This window comes from Callorhinus ursinus, unplaced genomic scaffold (genome assembly GCF_003265705.2).
Source record: "Callorhinus ursinus isolate GAN/ISIS: 27379988/994484 unplaced genomic scaffold, GSC_fseal_2.0 scaffold9, whole genome shotgun sequence".
NCBI classification, from domain to species: Eukaryota; Metazoa; Chordata; class Mammalia; order Carnivora; family Otariidae; genus Callorhinus; species Callorhinus ursinus.
In genome coordinates, this window is record NW_027397071.1 from 31038976 (window position 1) to 31063801 (window position 24826).

A 24826-nucleotide genomic window follows, 5' to 3' on the forward strand; every position below is an offset into this window, starting at 1 on the left:
GGATACCTTGCATAATCTTTTTAAGTAGCTTCTCACATTTACGAATTTCGAGATTCCACATAAAAATCCAGAATTCCAACATCCCTTGAAAGATGGAAAGATAGCAACACACGACCTGCTTTCTCTCTTGGCCGCAGTTTATTGTAACTGAGAAGCAGGTGTCCAAAGTGGTGGCACGTGTCCTCCAGTTTGCCTGTAGTCATCACTCCTCCTCCTATCCCTGACCTTGAAATCAATTCCCAGTTGTCATTTATAAGTTCATTTGAATTTTTTTATGCTGGAGAAATATTCATTTCTTCCATTTTCTCTATAAAAAAGTGGAAACATGATGGTAGGCTGAAAGTGTATGTGAAACAGTTACATGAAAGGTTCTTAACACTTAGTCCCCTTCATTCATATGGTAACCACCTTAATTCCACCTGGTTGTGTTTAAAGATGTTCTGTTGTATAAATGTGTCATTTAACCAGTCTCCTGTGGAGCATATAACCTATTTCCAGTTTTTTGATGTTATCAAGAACAATGTGTAGATGAATTTTTATACAAATCATTTTTTTCTTTTCCAAGTTTTTATTTAAATTCCAGTTAACGTACAGTGCAATATTAATTTCAGGTGTAGAATTTAGTGATTCATCACAACAAGTGCTCTCTTTAATACCAATCATTTAACCCATCCCCCCCCACCTTCCTCCGGCAACTCTCAGTTTGTTCTCTACAGTTAAGAGTCCGTTTGATGGTTTGCTTCTCTTTTTTTTCCCCGTGTTCGTCTGTTTTGGTTCTTAAGTTCCACATGCAAAAATAGGGAATGCTTCACAAATTTGCATGTCATCCTTGTGCAGGGCCATGCTAATCTTCTCTGTGTTGTTCCAGTTTTAGTCTGTGTGTTGCCAAAGCAAGCACAAATCATTTTATTAGGATAAAATTTTATAAGTGGTATTTCTAGGTCAAAATATATTTCATTTGTAAGATGTGATACATATTGCCAAATTGCTGTAGTAGTATGAATTGATGGGATCTTTCTGGAGAGCAGTGTATGGAAGTAGGCTTTTTTCTACATCTGTGCCAACATTGGGAATAGTAATTAAAATTTCTTTTTGCTAATATAGTTAATAAAAACAAAAAATGAAAATGTTAGCCAAGAAGTTTTTTATCCCCTTATCTGTATAAATACTTTGTACTTTATTTTAGAGGATTTAATATAGAAATCGTTATTACTTAGTACGATGCTGTACCTTAGATTTATATTATGAGTCAAATCATGTATCATGTACTTTGTAAATGAAGTAATGTGAATGCCTTGGTAGAACTTGTTAACCCTTTACTCCTGATCCTTAAACACATGCGCATGTGCACGCACACACACAGGGTTATTATTGAGCTCTACCATGTTCTGTATGAGAGTGTATGGAAATAAATAATGCAAAATCCTTCTTTTTACACATTGATTTTATATTTGCTTTTATATTTTTAGTTAAATGTTACTGTTTTACAATTTGCTTTTTAAGGAGATGCCTACATAGAAGAGTGACAGCAGCTGGACTAAATGTTTAGCCGCTGAACTGGTTCCTCAGGTAGCCCGGCCCTCGTGACTGCTATGGGAGAGTGGATGACTGTTACAGACCCAGATCTGTCTTCAGGTAATGGTCTAAAATAAGGGTAGACTAAAGCAGTAATTGTAAAGGGGAATTTTTAAATGAAACTATAAATAATTATCACAAATATCGAAGATGTGACTAGAGAGAGACATAAATAGTAAAATATCTAATTTTTATTTTCAGAAAGTTTATCTGGGAAAGCTAAGAATTGTGCCATAATTAGTGGGGTTCAGTGCCTTTGATGGATGATGGGTTTGATTGTTATTATCTTGGAGAGGAATGTTTATGCATTTGAAATAAATTTATTGGGTACGTCAGTACGTTGCTGTGATTTATTCCTTTAATCCATAACTTTTGACTCAGGTGGTTTTTGTCTGTTATTTTTATAAGTCTGAAATACTGTAAGTTAAGGTAGTATATTGTAGCTTAACATGCCTACTAAGGGCACCTTATAGTTGTATCTTTTTGAAAAAAGTACAGTTGACTCTTGAATAACATGGGTTTGAACTGTGTGGGTCCACTTATACACAGATTTTTTTCAATAAATGTAGTACGGTACTGTAAATGTATTTTCTCTTGTGATTTTTTCCCTAGCTTTATTGTAAGACTATACTAATGTGATACATCAACTGTTATTGGTAAGGCTTTTGGTCATCAGTAGGCTATTAGTAGTTAAGTTTTGTGGAAGTCAAAAGGGATACACAAGGGGGCGCCTGGGTGGCTCAGTCGGTTAAGGGGCTGCCTTGGGCTCAGGTCGTGATCTCAGGGTCCTGGGATCAAGCCCTGCATAGGGCTCCTTGCTCAGCGGGGAGTCGCTTCTCCTTCTCCCTCTGCCCCTCCTCCTGCTCGTGCACATGCTTTCTCTCTCTCTCAAATAAATCTTAAAAAAAAAAAGTGATACACAGATTTTCCACTGCATGAGGAGTCGGTGCCCCTAACCCCTGTGTTGTTTAAGGGTCAACTTTTGTAGTTTTCATGCAAAAAACAGCTTTGCCTTAATTTGAAAATACTTAAAAATATTTATATAATTCAAGGTCTTTGGTAATGGAGATAGTTTGCATATGTTTTATAAATTGAGTAAATGCCTTTTATTCTTTCAGAAAGCAAAAATATCTGTCAATATACCTCAGAAACAAAGATGTCTCCATCAAGTTTATACTCACAGCAAGTGCTATGTTCTTCAATACCTTTATCAAAAAATGTGCACAGTTTTTTCAGTGCCTTCTGCACAGAAGAGAATATTGAACAAAGTATTTCATATCTTGATCAGGTAAAAAGATTTTTTTGTGTGTGAGAAGCAATAGCATAAATCATGTTATATAATAGAACATATCAAAGTTACGAGAAAAATACTTGTCAAGCACACGTATGTTGTTACGTATTGGCCTGTTATGTAACATAACTAGATGGGCAAAGAACCGTGGTGACCGTTTAGTCTGGATACATGGTAAATGTGTTTGTCAGGAGCAGGTTGGCCTGCACATCACTCTAGGGACCTCTCCACCAGGAGTCTCTCCCTTATTTTACGGATATACTAAGTGCCTTGCCCCAGGACACAGGCACTTGTAGAGCAGAGGCTAAAAAGAGCCCAGTTCTCTCAGTTCTTTGTCCTTTGGGATGTTTACAATTTTCTTAACTCAGGATAGTGTTCATTATTTCTGAGAAAAGATTTCTATCTTTTGTTTCTATACTGAGTTGTCTGGTAACCAACTTTGAGGAAAACATTTTCTCTTACCAGGAATTGACTACTTTCGGTTTTCCTTCATTATATGAAGAATCCAAAGGTAAAGACACAAAGAGAGAATTAAATATAGTTGCTGTTTTAAATTGTATGAATGAGCTACTTGTACTTCAGCGGAAGAACCTTCTAGCTCAGGAAAACGTAGAAACACAGAATCTGAAACTGGGAAGTGATATGGACCATCTACAGAACTGCTATGCAAAACTTAAGGTAGAGATTGCATGTCGACCTGTATTTCAATAAGCCAACTGTCTCATAAGCTAAGCCAAGTGGTAACAGTGTTTTCTCTTTAATATTTTTAGGTTTTTATACATCCTACAATGCCTAAAGGATAGAGGTTATCCCTGAGGGGGTAACTGTGGTGGGCTGGAGGGGGTAGTTAGTAGCCTCCAAGGTTATAAAAAGGCTGTGAGTTGTGGATGATACTTTAATCTTAATCAGAGAAACCTATGGAGGGTCTTATGAATTAGACTGATTCAGAGTTGTAAGCCCTTGAAGGCCGCAGTTCTGCATTAAAACTTTTTATATGTGGGTAACCTTGGCTGAATGATATTGGTAATCCAGGCCTATTTAGCCTTTCCTTCCAAAGAGTGGTTGCTTATTAGGACAGCCCAGAGTATAGACTGTTTTCCGGGAAATCTTCTAATTCAGGTTTGACCTAGGCCAAAATCCGGTATTTTTCTCTGGACAGAAATGTGTGTTCAGTGGCAAAAGTTGCCGATCTGTCCTTGAAGAGTTTCTGGATCCAGTATAGGATTCATTCAATTCATTGAGCAAAATTTATTAAGTATTTTTGTGCCAGGTGCACTGGGTTTCACAGAGGAGTGAACCCCAGTTCCAGCTCTCGGGATTGTAGTCTAGTGGAAGGAGATACACTGAACCATAATTATTTGCTTTGTTCGTTGTTCTTGGTGTGGGAGTAAGAGGAGCCTTCACAGAGAGTTAACACTTGATCTGAGGAGTAAATAGAAATTTGCTAATGTTTGGAAAAGACATTCTAGGCAGAGGGTATATAACCTGTTTAAAGCATAGAGGTATGAGAGAGTATTTGACTTCCAGAGACTAGTCAGTCGCTCTGTAGGGGCTGAAATGATGATGATGAAGAGCGATAGAGGTGAGGCTGGGCCCCAGGCGTCCGAGGATGTGAGAGGCATTGAGCAGACACACGAAGGCACCAAGGAATGTAAGCGAGAGGAAGGCATCCTGGGCGTCATGTAAACATCAGCCTGGCAGTAGGGCAGAGAAACTATGCGGAAGGTGCAGATTTGTATTTGGGACAGAGGTGGGGAGCCCAGAAGCCTTGGTGGAAAGGACAGCTGTTAGGAGGCCTTAGCAGCTGCCAAAGCCAGAGAGATTTTGGACTTGAACTAAGGTCGTGCTAGTGGAGATAGTAAAAGTGAAATAGGAAGCAAACTTGGGAGGTAAAATGGGTAGAATTTTATGAAAAATTGAATTTGGGGAATAAGGGAGTCATGAATTTATGAGACCGGCCTGGTCTCTGTCTCAAGTTTACAGGGGCTGATGGTATGAGATAAGTGATGTAGGAGGGGGGTGTATAGATTTGCAGGGCTGGTGGGGAGTTCAAGTAAAGTGCTGATCATCACTCAGAGTGAATCTGATTTGACATATATGGGACATAGCAACTGGCCCAGTGCCTTTAAGTTCAGTCTTTCCAGATGGTCTGGCATGATAGGAAGTCGCAAACACTCCGAAGAAGAGGGTGCCAAAAATTCTGACACCTTTAGAGTTATCCGAGGTATATTCCTAAATGTTCTAAATTCCTAAATCTTCTTGAGGTCCATTGTTACAGGGATTGTCCAAGTTGTTAATTGTGGTCAGTTATGGCATAACTTGAGTGGTTTTTATATTTTATAAAGATAAGAGGATTTTAAAAATATGCCAGTGGCCTCATGCAGAACTTGGCACATTTCCTCAGGAAATGTGTGGAATGTATTCAAAATGAACATCTTATCTCATCCTGATTCCAGCAATGCTGCTATTCTGCTCTGGGAAAAAATCTTCAGAGCTTAGCACTTGGAAGGGAGAACGAGGGTCGTGCTGGAGTCCCACCCTTTCTGACCTGAAGGGTTGCTGCTTTGCTTGGTCACACGTTGTCTTTAGACTTAGCTCCATATCACTTTGGTTCTTTCTCAAAGAGTGTACCGTAGAAGTGTTAAAAAGTCCTAAGAGGAAATTTAAAAAGTGTCCAGTGGCAGCATCACTGGAATAAGTGAAGAGCCTTTCAAGGGCTCCACTTTGAAACTCATTTGTGTAAACATAAAAATGTTGGTATTTTAATAAATTAAAATACTATATTTAAACTTAATTTATAGTATTGTCTTATAATAATTGTTTTGAGTAAGCATTTTGTGTGCCATTAAACTGTAGTTTTAGCTAAGAAACCCCAGTATGTGTATGTTGTTTTTACTAATCTTTGAAGAATTCATTTGCTCCGAGTTCTTTGTTAATTTTAATCACAGTTGCATGTGGATGTTCTAGGAACAACTGGAAACCTCCAGGAGAGAAATGATTGGGCTTCAGGAAAGAGACAGACAGTTACAGTGCAAGAACCGGAATTTGCATCAGCTACTGAAAAATGAAAAAGATGAGGTGGGTTATCAGTTATTGAAGATAAAGTTTAAATAATTTTTTTTTTTTGGATTTGACGTGACCATACCCCACTTTAAAACAAGAGCATTAATTTATCCTTTGTCAAACTGGTATGGTGGACCTCTGTGTACAGCATTGCAGCGTATTTAACTGAGATCAGGAGCTCTCTGTGGCACCCCCTGCCCCAGGTGGATTCATGGTGCTTAGTATATTGGTCCGTAGCTTGTGACAGCCGGTGTCCTCTACTGTCCATCCTGGACGCCAGTGCATTGTCACTTTTTCTCAGGCACAAGGGTGCTTTAAATGCAGATCTTTTATTCTCTGCCATACCTATACTTAAATCTGGCATGCCTCTTCTTTCTCTGTATTAAATACTGACATTGTTCATCCCATCAAGCAATTAATTACTTGACTAAATGGACACAAGAGTTATTGTTTAGGGGAAAAAAAGCAATTCACATTTAAAAATCTTATTTCTGATTGTTAAAGACATCATAATTTTAATCTCATTTCTGCTACAATGGCTAGTTAGTATTTGGATCTATAGAGTTAATGCGTTTGAAATTACGATTTTTTAGTTTATATAAGAAGAAACCATTATGTTCTGACTGCTCTGCAGTTTGATCCCTGACCATGTGATAACCAATAAAAAAATATTTATGTTCAATGTTGTATATGTGTTTTTTGAATTATAAGGACTTTTAGGGGAGCTTATTTCTTTAATGATTTTATAGTGATTTAGACAGATTGTTTTGTCATATTTTGACTATTTAGTAATATAGTTAGTGGATAGTGAAATTTCTTAATTAAACTGCAGGGTTGCTTATGCATTTCCTTGAGTTATTTCACAGAAAATTTTGACATGATCTGCAGATTACACCTAAGTGATTTGAATATAGTTAATCTTTAGTAAGAATTAAGTTAAACATGGTCATCTCCAGCAGAGATTAAAGATGTTTGTATAGACTAGAACACACTTCCTGTCAAGGGCTGCCTGAGAAGCCACAGTAGATCTAAACATTGAGCTGTAGGGCCTGACGTATAGTAGGTACTCAGCAAATATTTGAGCCGGATTCTGTCTGCTGTTTGGACTTACTCTCATTTGAGAACTGTTTATGATCAGATAAAAACAAACCTGTTTATGTGCTATGATGTGCGGTGGCTAATTTGTCACAGATGAATAAGGAATAAAGTGATTCAAGTCAGTAGTATAAGGAAGTCACTACAGGTGATCGGATCAGTTCTTGTTTCAGATGAAGCTTTAACCACTTTAATACTTCTGCACAAGTTTCTGGTTTCTAAATGATCAGAGTCTATATGTAGCATAAAAGGGGTAGAAAAATAATTTAGGAAGTTAGCAGCTCTAGAAATTTCAGAATTAAAAAATAAAAACTTTGTGATTCACTTAATGATACTTTAAAAAGTGATTTCCAGTGGTTATTGAGAAGGAAGAATAATCCTAAAATAAACTATTTTATGAGGAGGTGAATGCTAGTTCTTTTCTTTTTTGAATTTACAAATTTTAACGGGTTATCAATCATAAGGATTCATTTGTTGGAAAATGCTTTTTTCAGGTACAAAAATTACAAAATATCATTGCAAGTCGAGCTACTCAGTATAATCATGATATGAAGAGAAAAGAACGTGAATATAATAAATTAAAGGAACGTCTACATCAACTTGTTATGAATAAGAAGGATAAAAAAATAGGTAAGAAACAACTGGTTAAGATAGAGGAAAATAAATAAGCTAATATGCTAAGAAATAAATGTCAGTTGGAGCAGAATACCTCATGAAGTATTTTTATGCTTTATGCAGTTGTTTGTAGATGGTGTGTATCTGTATAAACTAGAAATCGAGATAACTCATTAGTGAAAAATAATAATTTTGCTTCCTTTGTTGCATGTAAGAGTTACATTTCTTTTTAATACGACTGTTGTACTTCCACAGAGGAAAAACTAAGCCAGGGGGTATTCTGATCTTCCATAGCCAAGAACTGATCATATGAAAAATCACGATGAGTTTCTGAGTATCAAAACAAGTGTGATTTTAGAATTGACTTCATAAAGTTATTCATCTGACCAAATCATTTACATCAGTTCCTTTTAATAAGTGTGGTTGTGCATTTTTGAAGCAACCAGTCTGAAAGATGGACTGCGAATGTTATGCTTATGTTTGTTCATAAGGTGTACTTTTTTCTTGTGTCATTCTTTTGAAAATCATTTGTCAGCCTCATCCAAGTATGTGCATAATTTCAGGGAAATCACATAGATGAAAAAGTAGAAACACATGCACGCACACGCGCAGCCAGGTCCATGCAGATACAGTTTTGCTGGCCTGGGAAGATGCGGCATGGGAAATCTATGCATTGATTTATCGAACAGTGGTTTCCAGGTGGACCGTAGGTTGTGTTCTAACCGCCTTGTACGGTAATGCCCTAAGCTGCAGTTTCCGAAGCTGAACTTGGTCGGACTTGCTGGCATAGCAACTGATGAGCCCATGTCACAGGCTGTCAGCAGGCCCCTCAGTGTTGGCTGCCTCACTGCCCGTCTGTACAGCAGAGCTCTTGCAGTTAGTCGGCTATCTTTTAAAAATTCCTGAAAAATGAAAGTGTAATAAGCAATTAAGACAAGGTTGGAAAATCTGTAGGTAATCAAATTTAAATTTCATCAGTTAACCTCATGTTCATTCATGAATTATATACAGAGCAGGATGAAATGCTGGAAGTATAAAATGTAACACCTAATTAGAGAAGTTTATTAAAGATGGCACTCTGGTAACAGAGCCCTTATTTTATGGGAGTCTGGCTGTTTCCTAGTCCATACCTAACTGGAAGTGACAGGCTCATAATGATTTCATCAAGTCTAAAATTACAGTAACTTATTGTCATCTTACTTCCTTCTAATGCCAACTGCTTCCATCCCCCTGGGACAGAAGAGAAATTAATACACAGGGGCCTTGACTCCTTTGGTGATGATGACAACACAGGGCTTGGCAGACGTTTTCTGTAAAGGTTCTAATAGTAAATATGTTCAGGTTTGTGGGGTCTTTAGTCTTTGGTCACAACTTTCCATCCCTGCACTTGTAGCGTAAAACTATGTAAACAAATGGTGTGCCTGTGTTCTAATAAAACTATTTGGAAAATCAGGCAGCTGGCCTGCAGGCCGGAGTTTGCCAGCCCCAATGATAAAGTTAATAGTGATAATAAAATAATATTTACTAGTACTTTAACTGTTTTAACAGCTTCTTTTACTCTTCACAACAACTTTTGGGTAGATACTTTCATCATTCCCTCTGTATTGATGAAGAAACAGGCTTAGGTAGTTAAATAACTGGTTAAGGTCTCAGGGCTTATCAGTGATGGAGAACTGGAACTTGAAATCTGGGCTGTTTGAGCCCAAATCCTAATCTATACCAGGTTGACTTATGTCTCCAGTGTGTATAGAGTGTGTTAGGGTTTTATACACTTAAACATATGTATGGTAAGAATTGGTTTTGTTTTGCATGTTCATGTTTGTAGCTATGGAAGTTTTAAATTATGTGGGGAGAGCCGATGGAAAAAGAGGCTCCTGGAGGACGGGTAAAACCGAGGCCAGGTAAGGTCCAATTTAAATTGATACATTTCATCAGCATTTTCTTTCTATAACTGCATTTTCATACTGACAGTTTCTTTCTCAGGAATGAAGATGAAATGTATAAAATTCTCTTGAATGATTATGAATATCGTCAGAAACAAATCCTAATGGAAAATGCTGAACTTAAGAAGGTTCTTCAGCAAATGAAAAAGGAAATGATTTCTCTTCTTTCTCCCCAAAAGCAGAAACCTAGAGAAAGAGCAGATGATAGTACAGGAACTGTAAGTGGCTCTTTCCTCTCTAATACAGTTTCGGATTGCTAAGTCGAACAGTTCAAACATTAGCTAGGTATTCCCCGTGGGAACACCCTTGGCATTGTGGACAGGATGCTCACTGCTGCAATGCCCCCAGTCACTGTGACGACAGCAACAAAATGTCCCTGTGTGTTTCTAGACATGGCCTGGGGAATGATGAAGGTGACTTTCCAAGGACTTACTCACTGTGATAAGCACTTTAAGAGCATTGTCTCATTTCATTGTTCTAATTTGATGCTTTTCGTATCATCATTATCCCAATTTTATAGCTGAGGAAACTGAGGCACACTCATCTCATTGGCCTTAGTATCACACGTGACAGGACTAGGATTTAAATCCAAGTCTGTCTCACCCCAGAGTTCATGTTTTTAACCACTGTGCTGAGTATCCTCCAGATAGTTTAGGTATTGTGTACTTAAGCAGGCTTTACTTTTCAGAGTGAAATATTTATTAACTTTGGGAACCCCCAACTAATCATTCAGTCCAGAAATTTGCGGAATGTACATAATGTTCTGGTCCCTGGAAAGAAAAAGCTAAAAGGATTTTGACTTCTTCCTTTGTCTCAGTTGGGGCTGTTATGACAAACTACTATAGATTGGGTGGTTAAGAACAACAGAAATTTATTTTTTACAGTTCTGGCACTGGGAGGTTCAACCTCTGGCTGCCATTAGGGTCAGTGTCTGGGGAGACTATGTCTTCCTGGTCGCACATTGCCGGCGCCTTGTACCCTCACCCTCCCATGCTGGAAAGAGGAGGAGAGCTCACCTGAGTCCCTTTTTAGGGACACTCGTCCCATGCATGAGGACTCTACTTTTCATGACCTCCTCACTTCCCAGAGGCCCCACCTCTGAATACCCGCACATCGGGCGTTAGGATTTCACCATGAATTCGAGGGAACATGAACATTCGGTCCATTGCATCCTTCAGGAAGCTCTTTTGGGGAGATGGGGCGTGTGCAAAAGTAATCCTTACACATCTTAGCTGTAATAGGGTGGAACAAAGGAAGTGTGGCAATCAAGAAGGCCTCACGGAGAAAGGGATATTTGAGTTGGTTCTTAAAGTGGGTGTTTTGGGGGTAGAAGCATGTGACACAAGGGGAGTAATACGTGCAGAGGTCGGGAAAAAACAAGTCCCATATGGTGAAAACTTTTTAATTGCTTTCCATGTTTAAACTCTGGATTCAGGCAAGTGACTAAAATCTGAAAATAACATTGTTGGGAAATGCTAATTATCAGCAAGTCATCAGAACTTGTTTTTTAAACCTATGTGAGGGGATTATTTACCTTGTGATCAGTCTAACTGATAAGCCCATCCCACCTTCCACCTCTTTTTTCTTTCTTTCTTTTTTTTTTTTTTTTAAAGCATTACCTGAAGTTCTTTTAAACTCCCCAGGTCGGGACCTGCTTGACCTCTGCCTTTTCTCTCAAAGTCTGTCACTTTTTGTTGTGCACACGCACAAATACCTCTCCAGAGTGAGCAGTTTCTGTTACTCACTCCCGCAGCGCGTTCAGTTTTTGGCCCTGCCTTTACTAACATCACCCGCCCGTGTGCAGCACGAGTCAGTAGTAAGTCAAGGACCCTCTCTCCTCGCCACTGCAGCCAGGGGGTAGCATCCTGTATAGTTCTTAAAAATTCAGCTGTTTACCTTTGGAGAAACAATACTCTCAAGTATACTTCTTGTTTTTCAAAGATCTGTTTTTCTAGAATTTTTTTTCTCTTACAGTTTAATTCAGTCCTTCCTTTCTTTTAAGGATTTTGGAGCATTATAGCAAGAGGATAAGATTAACCTTAGAATGCCTAGGTAGCCTTGAGGTTTCATTAATTTATTATTGTGCTTAAGTATAGCCAGACATATACCCAAAATTCAAGTTAATTTTTTACTTTCATTTTGTGGTTTCAGAGTTTCAGTCTGGACAGTGTGAAGGAATTATTGTTCATTTTTTAAATAATGGATTTATAGTATTCTGGCACGCTTTAACACATAGAGGTTGTAGCTCCTTGGAAGAATTACTGGCAAGTAGCTCCAGAGGCTTGATTGGCAAGAATCAGAGTCACAGTGAGCTCCTTGCTGGGCCTTTCCCCAACCTGCTTCCCCTGGGAGACCTTGACCTCTGGCAGCCTTCGCTGACCTGGGGCTATTGATACAGATCTCCCCACTGAGTCACTCCCTCATTCCTGCTGCACCCGCCTGTGGGAACTGTCTGATCAGCGTTTCTTTCATCTTCGATATGTTCTCTTTTTTTCCCCAGCAAGATATTTTATTGTTCATATTAGGGAAGTATGTCTCTGGAAGTATATCACTTTCCTGGATGTTAACAACAAATTTAGGACTTTGCAAATTATTATGCAGATATTATACACACACACACACACACACACACATTACGTAGCTACAGATTTTTTTGACATAATATATATTAGTACTGTTTACCTATGTTCTTTATCCTGCTTTGATTCTGTGTGATTCTGTGTCAGTGGTTTTCTGTATTTTCTTATGATTTAATGGTAGATTAAAAAGAAAAATAATGTCTAGTTTTATTTTTTAAAAGTATATGAGAAAAACAGGATTCACAGTTGCTTCTACTTTGTAGATAACCTCACCGGTTTATTTATTTAAACAGCCTAGGATTGGAGATAAGTTGATCTAACTTCAGATCTCAGTTCTACCTCTTGGCTGTATGATAGTGGGCAGTATCTCTACTTCTCTAAGCGTCATTTTCCCCACATTGTAACATGATTTGAGGATTAATTAGCTTGTGAGAGCTCTAACACAACACTGGACAGGTAGTGAATAACTCTTCCTCACACAGCTCGGTGACTCTTGTCACTAACCGTATTTGGATTCAGATTCACATTTGAAGAGACTTGAGTTGGAGAATTTCTATTTTTAATATTAGGTCATATATGCATAAGATACAGCACAGAAATGATTTTGATAGGTGTCTCTGATGATCAGCTTAATTACTACTGCCTGAGTATCTAGAGCCGTTTTAAGATACTGGTCTTTCCTTTTCATCTCTCTCTTGTAGGTTCTCTCTGATGCTGAAGAAGACGCTGGGGAACTGAGTAGGGAGAGTTTGTGGGACCTTTCCTGTGAGACTGTGAGAGAGCAGCTTACCAACAGCATCAGAAAACAGTGGAGGATTTTGAAAAGTCATGTAGAAAAACTTGATAACCAAGGTAACTTACTGCCTCACTGCATGCAGAGTGAGTTGTGACACTCAGCTCTTAATTTCAGTCACTTGGAAAGTCACGTTATGGATTTATAGTATTCTGGCACGCTTTAACACATAGAGGTTGTAGCTCCTTGGAAGAATTACTGGCAAGTAGCTCCAGAGGCTTGATTGGCAATTCAAAAGTACTTGAGCTCAGGTTGGTGGTTTGATAATCAAGCTTCTGTCTACTTCTAGAGGTGAGGTTTGAACCTCACTGAGAAATACTTTGCTGCTCTGTGAATCTTTCTGTGAAAAGAGGATACTACGTATCTCCCTCTATTCTGAGTGCAATGTACAGTTGAATAAAGTGAACTGAGTCTCTTACTGATCTTGGAAATTAAGAATTATTAATTGTGATATGGTATAAATATGAACCTGTTGCTTATTATTCCTAGATACTTGCATACTCATGGTTCCTAATTATTTTTAAATTATTTTCAAAATAATATATGTTTAATATAAAATATCAATTAGGAAGTATATGAAGTAGAGTATTCAGGTTTCTGTTCCCTATACATGACACTTAACAGTTTCATGCTTATCTTTCTAGATTTTTTCTGTAGGCATTTACAAAATATATTTTTAAAGATTTTATTTATTCATTTGACAGCGAGCACAGGCAGGGGGAGCAGCAAGCAGAGGGAGAGGGAGAAAGCAGACTCCCTGCTGAGCAGGGAGCTCAATGTGGGACTTGATCCATCATGACCTGAGCCAAAGGCAGATGCTCAACTGACTGAGTCACCTAGGCGCCCACAAAATATTTATTTAAAAATATATAAAAAACTGGGGTGCCTGGGTGGCTCAGTCAGTTAAACGTCTGACTCTTGGTTTCAGCTTAGGTCATGATCTCAGGGTCATGGGATTGAGCCCCATGTGGAGCTCTGCACTCAGTGGAGAGTCTGCTTGAGATTCTCTGTCTCTTCCTCTCCCTCTGCCCCTCCCCCTGCTCATGCTCGCTTGCTCTCTCAAATAAAATCTTTAAAAAAATATATAAAAACAAAAAATTGAATATTGCATATTTTTTCTACACTGCTTTTTTCATTTAACTGTATTATTTTAGACACCATTTCCTGTCACTGTAGATAGTATAGATCTACACTGATGAATGTGTTCTTAATATTTTATATTCGTTAGTTTGCATTCTTTTAAATCAAGAAAATTAAGGTAAATGAAGTCTGTTGAAAGAAAATTTATTCTAAATGTCAAAAGTCACAAAATAACTGTCAGTTATCTTCAGTAGTAAAGAGTAATCAGCAAAATTTTGTACTAAAATTAATTTACATGAGATTTTATTGATTTCAGTCACCATCTTTTAGTAAATGGCAAGTATGTTTGGACTTCCTGTTTGTTGAATAGGAATTTGCAAGATTTGTAGCACTGCACTGATCTTTGAAGAAGAGTCAAAAGTAGTTTATGGATTTGTTAATTATCTTTCTCTTTTGTGAATATAGGTTATCCATTTTTTTAAAGATTTTTTTAATTTATTTGAGAGAATGAGCGAGCAAGTGAGAGAGAGAGCATGAGCAGGGTGAGGGGCAAGAGGGAGAAGCAGGCTTTCCGCTGAGCAAGGGGCTCGATGCGGGGCTCGATCCCTGAACTCTGGGATCATGACCTGAGCCAAAGACAGATGCTTATAGGTTGTCCATTTTTAATTAGGACATAGTCTTGAATAAATATGGATTACAAATTAAATGTTCGTAGTAGAACTATCAGTAAAGATATCATTTTAGTCCAAAAATAATACCAGTTTGTAGTTGTCATAAATCCCTTATAATAAGTTGCTTTGCTTTTTAAATTTTTTCCATAGTGCTAAAATACTATAAATTTAGTTGTATTATTATAGCTTACGAAATTTTTAAAGGGCAAAGGGAATAAGTACCTTTTAGAAAACTTACGAGATTCCAGAAAGAAATTCTGAGAGCCTTGATTTTTAAATATAATTCAAAAAACACCATAAACTGAGTGGTATAAAACCTATGTCAAATGACTGGTTTTATGTTAGTTTCAAAGGTACACCTAGAAGGTTTTAATGATGAAGACGTAATCTCACGACAAGACCACGAACAAGAAACTGAAAAACTCGAGTTAGAAATTCAGCAGTGTAAAGAAATGATTAAAACTCAGCAGCAGCTTTTACAGGTAAATGTGAGTTGCCTTTTCAAGCTGTTTTCCCATGAGAATGGCCAGGATTTTACGCCTTACTAGATTTTTACTCCCGTTTTTCAGAAGATCTGTAGTGTTTGTCATTTTTCTGCTCTAAGCTAAGTTCTTCGCTTGCTAACAGGTACAACGTATGCCATTCCTCAGGGGGAGCTTCGCCAGCTGGAAAATGAGAATCCTCAGTTGACTTTCTGGTTTTCCATTGTTTCTGTCCTTTCCCTAAAGTTTGACCCTGCTTCCCTTGCTTTAATTTTAACTGGAAGCATTGCAGGGACCCTCTGGAACTTACTATGTTTTAAAATTTAATAGCAGCAGCTGGCTACTGCATGTGATGATGACACCACCTCGCTGCTACGAGACTGTTACTTGCTGGAGGAAAAGGAGCGCCTCAAGGAAGAGTGGTCCCTGTTTAAAGAGCAAAAAAAGAATTTTGAGAAGGAAAGACGAAGCTTTACAGACGCAGCTATTCGCCTAGGATTGGAGGTATTTTCAACAAGTAGCTTTCCTTGTAGAGCTTTTGAAAGTTCTGGGAGGCCCAGCGGAATGCATCCACGTCATTGTTTCCTTGCTCTCCGGTTTGGTTCCTTTTTGGGTCAAGTAGTTTACCAGTGATCTTACAAATAACGTGAACTGGAAGGGATTGGAAGCACGTGAACTACTCTAGAAAGGGTATCATTCTGCCTTTACCAGATTTGGGAATTGAAACTTTTTTTTTTTTTTAAAACCAATAAGCGTTCGTTATCCCCTTTGGGTTGGCTTTCTACTGGTAAGTGTTTAGCTTCCCACGGGAGACCCTTGGACATTTGTGACCTGTCCACTGTCAGTAGGTGCAGCATCAAAAGACAGTGCAACTGAGAGCCTGTTTGTTGTTTAAAAAGGAGGGAGGGAGGGGAGTACAGAACAGAAGATCTCCCCCCACCCCACCACCCAGCAATGTGTGCAAACGCCTTCCACAGCTCGCTTTTTTGCTTAATGATGTATTAACCTACATACTTCCCTTCCAAAATTATAGAAGTAACGTGTGAACGTGTTTTCAAAAATAAAAACCCGTACAAAAAGCCACAAAGTGAAAAAATAATCACCCATTCTTATCGCCAGTTTCATTCCTCAGAGGGAAGCACTAAGTTTGTAATTCTCCTGGGAAGTATGTTTTTCACTTTAATGTCCTGCAGCCTTTTTTCCTTGAGAAGTCTGTTGATCCCCTGCTGTGCAGGATAAAGAATTTCATACCGTCACCCTACCTCCCATCTACACTGTTTCTCATCTACATACATGACTTCTTCATTATATTGTTACCTTGTTAAACTAACTTTTTAAAAATGGTTTCTTCTGGTTGACTTTTTTTTCTTTAAATAGAATGTTTAATGCTTCCATTCCACGTCTGCTCCCCTTGAGGTAGTATCAGTTTGTCCCCACAATGAAAGATGAAGACATTCTTGGGCTCACCCTTGTTCCCCTTCTCTTGTCCCTCTACTTGCCAGTTTTTGTCTCTGCTTTTCTTTTTCACTGTCAAGTGTTAGCCTGTAAGGTAATCCAGATGTAAGTACTGTGCAAGATTGAGACTTAACATTTGAAAGAAGACTGACATCCGCATGATTCTGTAAATGTTACTCATTCTCTCACCTAGTAACACATTTGGCCACCTAGGAAATAGTCTGTTATTAAGACTCTGCCATCTGGGAGAGAATCTTTCATATATCCCTGTGTAGTGAATCCTTTGGCTTTTCTTTGTAGCTTCCTTTATGATTTCCTGACTCACATTCAGCTTATGTCTCATGTTATCTTCTTTCTTGGGTTCCTTTTTCAGTTTGCTGTATTGTCTTCTTGAGTAATTTTTTTCGTTAAGTATTGTGTGAGTGAAAAATATTCTGAATTCTAGAATATCCAAGAATACATTCATATGATTGGTTTGGCTGGATATAGAATTTAGTTTCCAACTTTTTCCCTCAAAACTTATTCCATTTCCTCTGTTTGGTTTTACTAATGAGGAGCCTGATTATTATATAACCTACATATACAGTACTTTGTGGATATCCTGCTTTGTTTCTTTCCTTCTCTCCTTCTTCTGTCCTTTTTATATTCTTAAATTCTAATATTTTACTCGGATGTATCTAGGTGTAGCTTCCTTCCTTCCTCTCAAGACACTATATTTCTTCAATTTAGGGATATTTTCTTTGATTCTGTGTTTTTTCCTTCTTTGACTTCTCTTGCATTCTGGAATGCTTTTATGAGACAAATGATTGGCCTTCTGACTGCATCTGTAGATTGACTTTATGTTCTGAGTTCGGGGATATTCTGTCACTTTTAACTCTTCACTTCATCCACTGAGTTTTTATTTTAAGTTCTCTCATGTCCTTGTTTTTTTGCTTTTCCTTGTCTAGCACTATATTATTTTACAGATGTTCATAAATCTGATCATTTGTGTTAGAATTTTTTTTAGAAGGGTCTCTCGAACTGTTATCTGTGGTCAGTTCTCTTTATCTTGGCTATTTTTCTTTCATGCTCTTAGTTTTCTTCAAATGTCTGGTGATGCATGATTTTGTATTAGTATTTAGGAATGAAAGACTATATTCTGTTTAAGTAGCTAGCATGGATGTCCTCCCACAGCTGTGAAAATCTGTCTTACCAATAGCGAACTTTCTCAGAAAATGTGCACCAGCATTTTCTCCTAACTTCTGGGAACCTGTTTCTGGGTCCCTGTCTCCCAGCCTGTTCAAGAGATACTCCGGCTACTTTGTGTACTGCTCCCAGCTCTCTGCAGGAGAATCTGTCTGCGTCTGGGCTCTGGGGCCAGTGGGGCCAGGGAAGGATGAGATGCAAGCATGAAGACCAGAGGGCTGAGGGAGAGTTTAGGACGATTGGCCGGTGGGAAGGGGAAGGGCTGACACATGCCCTCTTGTGGTTTAGTGGTGGTGGCCTGCTGATGCTAGTAGATGGTTAGAGGCCAAGGGCAATGCCCGGGAAAGTCACAGCTCCTTTTTCTCAAGTCATTCATTTGCAGTGGGTATTTTTCTGGTTTTTTGGTAATTCTATATTTATAATGTTCTGTATGTTCAGGAGTTATGCTAATATGCTGTTTTGTTTTGTTTTTTTTGCATTGTCCATTTGAGTTTACTCGAAACGGATGTGAAAACAGTGACGAGTTGGTTTATTAGGTGAAATGGGTCATTTTTTATTTCTTAAATATAATTTTCTTCAATGAAATTTTTCTTAGTTTTTTAGGTTAATTCATTTGACTTACAAAATCTTTATGATAGCCAGAAAGCAAACACCAGCAGCTACAGAAGTGATGGGAAATGCCAACAATGTGAATGTTGAAATGTTGATCAATATTTCTTTGGTTTGCTTGTTATGATAGAGAAAGGCATTTGAAGAAGAAAGAGCCAGTTGGTTAAAGCAACAGTTTTTAAATATGACTACCTTTGACCACCAGAACTCAGAAAATATGAAACTTTTCAGTGCCTTCTCAGGAAGTGAGTACTTCATTAACCCTTTAATCTCAAAATGCATGTAAATAAAATACCTGTCCATTATTAATGTAAAATTTTGGAGATCACCAAATATTTTAAAAACTAGATCCTTAGATGTTTATGGAATATGCATAAGAGATGGCGAGATTAGCTAGACCAGAGTCAGGGGCTGGAGTGGCCACCCACATTTACTTGTTCTACCTCAGACCTCACTCCCCTGCAGATGATCATCATAGTTAATATCCTTCACCTTGTTTGCTACCTCACCATATGCACTGCCTTTGTTCTTTTTTCTTTTCACAGGTTCTGATCGGGACAGTCTTACAGTGCACTCGAGGCCACGGCAGAAGAAGCCTCACGGTGTGTCTAACGGGTCTCCAGTTTGCACATCCAAACTTACTAAGTCTCTTCCTGCTTCTCCTTCTACTTCGGACTTTTGCCAGACACGTTCCTGTGCATCTGAACATAGGTATTGTAGGGGGTCTAGCAGGTGGTCTGTCCCACCGCTGGAGTTGCACTGCTGGGGGCAAGTTGGCATGTCTGTAGTGTTAGCAACGGAGAGGAATTTAGTAGATTGATTATTCGTTGTGCAAATATTTATTGGGTGGTCATCATATAAGGACACCTGTTAGGTGCTGGGAATACAGTAGTGAACAAGGTGGGTCTGGTTCCTGCCTGCTGGGAGCCAAATCATATAATGTCGTTCCTTTCGTTTCACATCCAAAATACAAAATAATTAAAATACAGTCTCAATTACAGGAATCACTTAGTATTGTGAATTCTTTAATTTTGTTAAATAGAAGGATATTTTCACAGTCTTTGTAGAGTATATATTTTAAAATTTCTTTTGCTATGCCCATTTTATTGGTGTTGAAGGGCAAAGAACTGAGAAAAATGTCCTCATCGTGATTGGTAAAGATCTGTGCCTGGGGATGACAGGGTCAAAAAAAGTTGCTCCCCCTCCCCAGGAAACCCATATATTTCTATTAACGGATGCATTTTGGTATTTTTCTCTGTCTCAAGTTGTTAAATCATTTTCTAAGGTATAATGTCAATTTTTTACCTCAGAGCCTATTCCAAGATTAATTAGCTGAGCACATAGAACATTCCTAGAGAGAGAGGAATAGAAAAGAGCAAAGGGATACCTTGGAAAGTGTGGTGGTGATCTTTCCTCTTAACCAAAGTAGGAGACAGTATCATGGGGGCCTGCGGGTTTGGCACATGCCCGAGAGAGCAGGGGTCAGGGCTCTGGCACACTAGACCTGTGGTAGTGAGAGGCTGATGTGGACCTAAGTGTTGAAGAAACCCACTAGCCCTTGGACCAGGAATTGTTGAATAAATGAATTTCAAAACAAAAATATGAAGCCCTGTATATATTGTTGATTTGTAAAAGAATCAGGACTCTAAACATTGAGGGGCAAAAAAGAGCGTGGGAAGAGTCCTTCAGGCAAGTGTAGGGACACCTAAGGCGGGACGCTGGTGTGTTTGTGGAGGGCAAGTGGTGTTAGCGAGGAAGACCAAGAGGTGAGAGGGGTTGGTGGAAGGTGGGCAGGGTCACTCCTGTAAGGCCCTGGGTGAGTAGATGAGGATACAAACTCTTTTATGTAAAAGTTCAGCTATATACAGATGTCGAGAGAAGAAGGTCATGATGCCCTGTGTGCCCATCACCCAGCTTCTCTCATGACCATTATCAGCTCATGACCATGTTGTTTATCCAGAACCTGCCCCCACACACATGCACATACCTGACATCTCATTTGTAAAATATTTAGTCGATGTTTGTTAGGTCAGATATTGTTCTAAGGGCAACAGGAAAAGCCCTGGAGATGTGTAAGCAGGAGAGTGGGGAAAAAAAGTCTGTTTGAAAAGATGAGTGTTTTCTCACGTGGGAAGCAGACTGCAGGAGCCCGTGCTGTAAGCCAGGAGACGCGGTTAGGGGGCTCCCGGGGAGTCGCGGGGAGACGGTCGCCGTTTAGACAAGGGTCGTCACATGAAGGTAGACAGGACGGGATTTGGAATATACTTTGCAGTTAGAGCCAACAGAGTAACTAATGGGTTGAGTATGGGAAGTTAGTTTGATTTACGATCAAAAGGTACTGTGAGCTCAGAGTATTTTCTCATACAGAATGTTACGAAACTTCCAAATTTGACCCATCCGAACGATCTATATAAATAACACAAATTCTAGTCACCAATTTCAAATAATGCATTCTGTATCCGAGAGAGAATATAGCAATTGCCTCGATTATTTTTATGTCTCTACAATTCCTACTTTTTAATCTAATTATTTTTAGTTAAATATTTGACATAATAATCCTTTAGGACATTATTTTGTGCTTAACAAAGGTGAGTCCAGCATTTAGTACCTACATCACAGGGTGTTATGAGATTTCAGTGATGGTACATATAGAGCACTTAAAATAGTACTTAATACATGTAAACATATATGGATCGTAAAAGTGCTTTTCTCTTTCACGTATTCCGAGGGCGAAACAACATCAGTGGCATAGAAACAGAATTTTGAGCATAAAGAAACTCCATTGAGCTATTCACGTTCATGGTCACTGGGCTCTGAAGATAAAACCTAGAAAAGAGTTGTGTTACCAGTTACCAGGAGAGAAGCTGGGGAGCCTGACATAGTTCTCAAAATTTTAAGTTATTTGGTAAATTTGGACTCCTTGCTCCTGAAGCACCTTGGATCTGGGTTTGTAATAAGATCATAGCAAAACCAATAGGAGTATTTGTAGCTAATTTCTACAGCAACAACCTCATTCCTCCTTCACTGTAGAATGGAATCTTACACAAAGTAATTCGGGTTCAAATTTACGGAGAGATTTTAGTTGCTTCTTGATCCCATCTCGTCTGAGATGTCAGGGTTTCTGAGGGCTGAATTATAAGCAAGTTCCTTTTTTTTTTTTTTTTTTTTTTTGTCAAATAAGCGTAAGTAAAATTTTTAATTGTTTTGGGTTTCGATTTTTAGAATTAAAGCAACTTTTTTTTTTTTTTTTTTAGAATTGCCACACTGAGGTTGAGTTAGTAAACCAAAGTCACAAAAAATGCACATTTGGGGAAAAGTACATTTGTGAAAAAAATTACATAAGATATTCAGTTGATAAAAGTGTATCATATGTTGACTTAACCTGTTCGATTTGAAAGTAAATCATTTAGGCAGATTTTTTTTAACATTTGAGAGAGAGAGCATGAGTGGGGGAGGCGGTGTGCAGAGGCAGAGGGAGAGGGAGAAGTGGGCTCCCCTCCAAGCAGGGACCCTGACCTGGGGCTCATGACCTGAGCCGAAGGCAGACGCTTAACCGACTGAGCCACCCGGGCGCCCCAGATTTTTTTGGCCACAGAGCATACCTCTCAGATTGTGTCATTGAAGCGTAGCAGCTGTGTCTGTGTCAGCCACTAAGATTGTTATTCCCTGATACAATTAATTGAGCATTGGTTTAAGCACTTAATGTGTGTTAACTCAGTTCCACCCAACCTTATGAGATAGATACTATTATTTCCATTTTACAGCTGAGGAAGCTGAAGAACAGTGACATAGTGAGCTGAGTGGTCCAACTGGGATGAGCTTAAAGCATCTGACTTCAGAGTCTGGACTCCTTACTGCCTTTGTAGGCACTCGTTAAATAGCTGTGTGGGTGAATGGCTGGGTAGAGGAAAGCACGCATGAGCAAATGGATGTGTAAAGAAGAAAACAATGAAGAGATTAAAAAATAGTGGCAGGAAGATGGGGACATCGGGGGACACGAGCTTTCAAAGCCCACATGTTCTGTCTTAGGTTTCGGTTGTGTAGAGAGCTTCAGAGTAGACCAAAGAACTAATAACTAAGTAGATGGGTAAACAGATAAATAGGTGGGATATATGGATAAAAGTGATAAATTAGGCCATTTTGAAACACTTCTTTGTTCCTAATCTGTGTGTCCTCAAAATTTACTTAGCATAGGACAAGGGGGCACTTCGAATGTAGGCCTTCAGGCAGAGCCTAAGGATAAGAGGAGGAGGAGATGATTATTAAGATCTGTCTTTTCCCAACAGTTCCATCAATGTACTGAATATAACTCCTGAAGAACCTAAACCAAATCCGGTTGGAAGAGAAGGTACAAATCAGAAATGGAGCATGGCCTCAAGACCTGGATCACAGGAAGGTTGCTATAGTGGGTGTTCCTCGACCTACAGAAACTCCCATGTAGAAAAAGATGACTTACCTTAGACGTGTGGACTGGAATTGTTCTCATCAGCACGTTCATCAGATTTCACATCTGAGTTGAAACAGGGTGTGTCATAAAGTCAGTCATATCTAATGATTGAAGATGGTCTGAGGTGTTTGTTTGGACTTTCCTGTCCCTCCCCCAAAGAGCTAAAATGTTGAATCTATTTAAAAGGATATAAAAGCTTTGGATACGTATTTTGAGTAACAGAAGCATCTGGTTCTGTGAATAAAGGAATGTATATGTTTGGATGGAAACAGAAGCACTAGAATGAGTTTCCTCTTATAGGTATTAAAAATAGCACTTTTAGGAAACTGATTATTGTAAATTTTTAATTTTGTCTCATATCTAGTTGGCATTGGAAATTTAGCCTGTACTTGAATGTATACTGTAGATTTTTAACAAAGCAAGTTCTATATTTATTATGTTTAGTGTGATTTGAAATTTCCTCTTTCATATGTTTTAAATAAAGTGAAATTTATGTATGTTTTGTACATAGATATACATGATTATGTTAAGAGGCTTTAAGATTTAAAAATTTTACACATCCATATTATAGTATTTCATGCCAATAAAATTTTTTTAGTGGTATTCTGTTTACAGATGTATTAGAGCCATTGCCACATTATGTTTAAGAACTTTTTGAATGCATCTGAGCAATAAATACTCAAAAGCTGTTCCACGAAGCTGACTTCTTTAGATAATTATCATTGCTAACATGACATTTTTGAGATTTCTATAGCAGTAGACTTTTATATATAATTTTCCGAAGGACTTTTGATGATAGGGTAGTAGAGGCAAGATAACAAAATACCTTTGAATGAAACAATTTAAGAATACTGGTTTAAGATATTTGGGATGACAGAAGATAGTTAAGCTATCTGAATGGTGATATTTTCTTTACTATGGGGACCCAGTACTGCAACATCTCTACCAGCTCGGGCTTGGTATAGTTGCCAATAAATTCGGGGTGTTAGCTGCTAATGATAAATCTGACAATGTAAAAAGCATCCGATTTTATCTTAATATTCTCCTCCTACTCTGGACAAACTTGTGTCATCTCGCTTTCAGAACTGATCGCATGTTTCTTCATGTTGTTATTGATGATTATCAACGTAGGCCCAGGACTTCTACCAGAAAGCTTCAGCGCCTAACCCTGTGTGTACATAGAAACCTGCACAGATCAGCCTGGCTAGATCCTGCAAAGCTCATCTGCCTTCCCATTCTCCAGTCAGTAGTTCAGCCACGGACATAAACTTACTCTTATGGCTGTTCCATTCATCATATTAAAAATAGTCTTATTTTTGTCATCTATTCACTATATATGAGTTTGGGTAGCAGCACCATTTTTTCAGGGCTGATAGACTATCACTGAGTATATTACATTAATGACCACCTGTAACAAAATAACCACATTTATGGTCTTGAAAAGCTGGCTCTTTAAGCAGTCACTCACGACGTTCAGTTTGATGCATGGTCACTTCTTCATGGTTTAAAATATTAGAAATGATAATAAAATTTCCAGGATCATACCATATTCCAAAAGAGAAAACAGCTGAGCTTTAATTTTTTTACAATTGAGCAGTCACATGATCAAAGAAAGGCAATCAAATTTTTAAAATAGTCCATGATACATTTGTCAGGAATTTTTTTTGTCAGGGGTTTCCATGATATACTTCGCCAGAAAAGAACATTTTAATGAAAGTAAATCTTACTCCAGGGAATAATGCATTCCATGACAGTGGATTTCTACAAAGGAGCATCTGTTGTTTGTTGTGTTTCCATTTTAGGTTGGTTGAATTCTCATATTGGAAGGAAAAATTCCTTGAGACCTTTGAAATCTAAGGTGTGAAAAAAAAAGACAGTAAAATGAAAGCCAGGTTCATTGTATTTTTGATAAAAAGTGTGCATAGATCTGCTAGAAGTTATGT

The 24826-nt window shown here is 38.4% G+C and overlaps 1 protein-coding gene and 1 non-coding gene across 10 annotated transcripts in view; one reads left to right on the plus strand and one right to left on the minus strand.

The window, feature by feature from the left end:
* The window catches only part of SSX2IP (SSX family member 2 interacting protein), a 40806-nt gene extending 17597 nt beyond the window's left edge, over positions 1–23209 (plus strand). For 4 of the 9 annotated variants that reach the window (XM_025872096.2, XM_025872097.2, XM_073896400.1 and 1 more), the window contains exons 2-14: positions 1504–1635; positions 2694–2863; positions 3332–3544; positions 5834–5944; positions 7519–7654; positions 9465–9540; positions 9611–9800; positions 12863–13013; positions 15051–15187; positions 15518–15691; positions 18567–18681; positions 18982–19147; positions 22723–23209. In XM_025872096.2, coding sequence (XP_025727881.1) covers positions 1593–1635; positions 2694–2863; positions 3332–3544; positions 5834–5944; positions 7519–7654; positions 9465–9540; positions 9611–9800; positions 12863–13013; positions 15051–15187; positions 15518–15691; positions 18567–18681; positions 18982–19147; positions 22723–22897 — 1857 coding nt within the window. In that variant the 5' untranslated portion in view covers positions 1504–1592 and the 3' untranslated portion in view covers positions 22898–23209. The remainder of the gene's footprint in view (positions 1–1503; positions 1636–2693; positions 2864–3331; positions 3545–5833; positions 5945–7518; positions 7655–9464; positions 9541–9610; positions 9801–12862; positions 13014–15050; positions 15188–15517; positions 15692–18566; positions 18682–18981; positions 19148–22722) is intronic. The other 5 variants (XM_025872100.2, XM_025872101.2, XM_025872102.2 and 2 more) reach the window with 5 other exon arrangements.
* LOC112824695 (U6 spliceosomal RNA) lies at positions 793–898 on the minus strand. Its single transcript, XR_003208498.1, has one exon. It is a non-coding gene; the product is annotated as a U6 spliceosomal RNA (small nuclear RNA).
* Positions 23210–24826: the final 1617 nt, after the last annotated feature.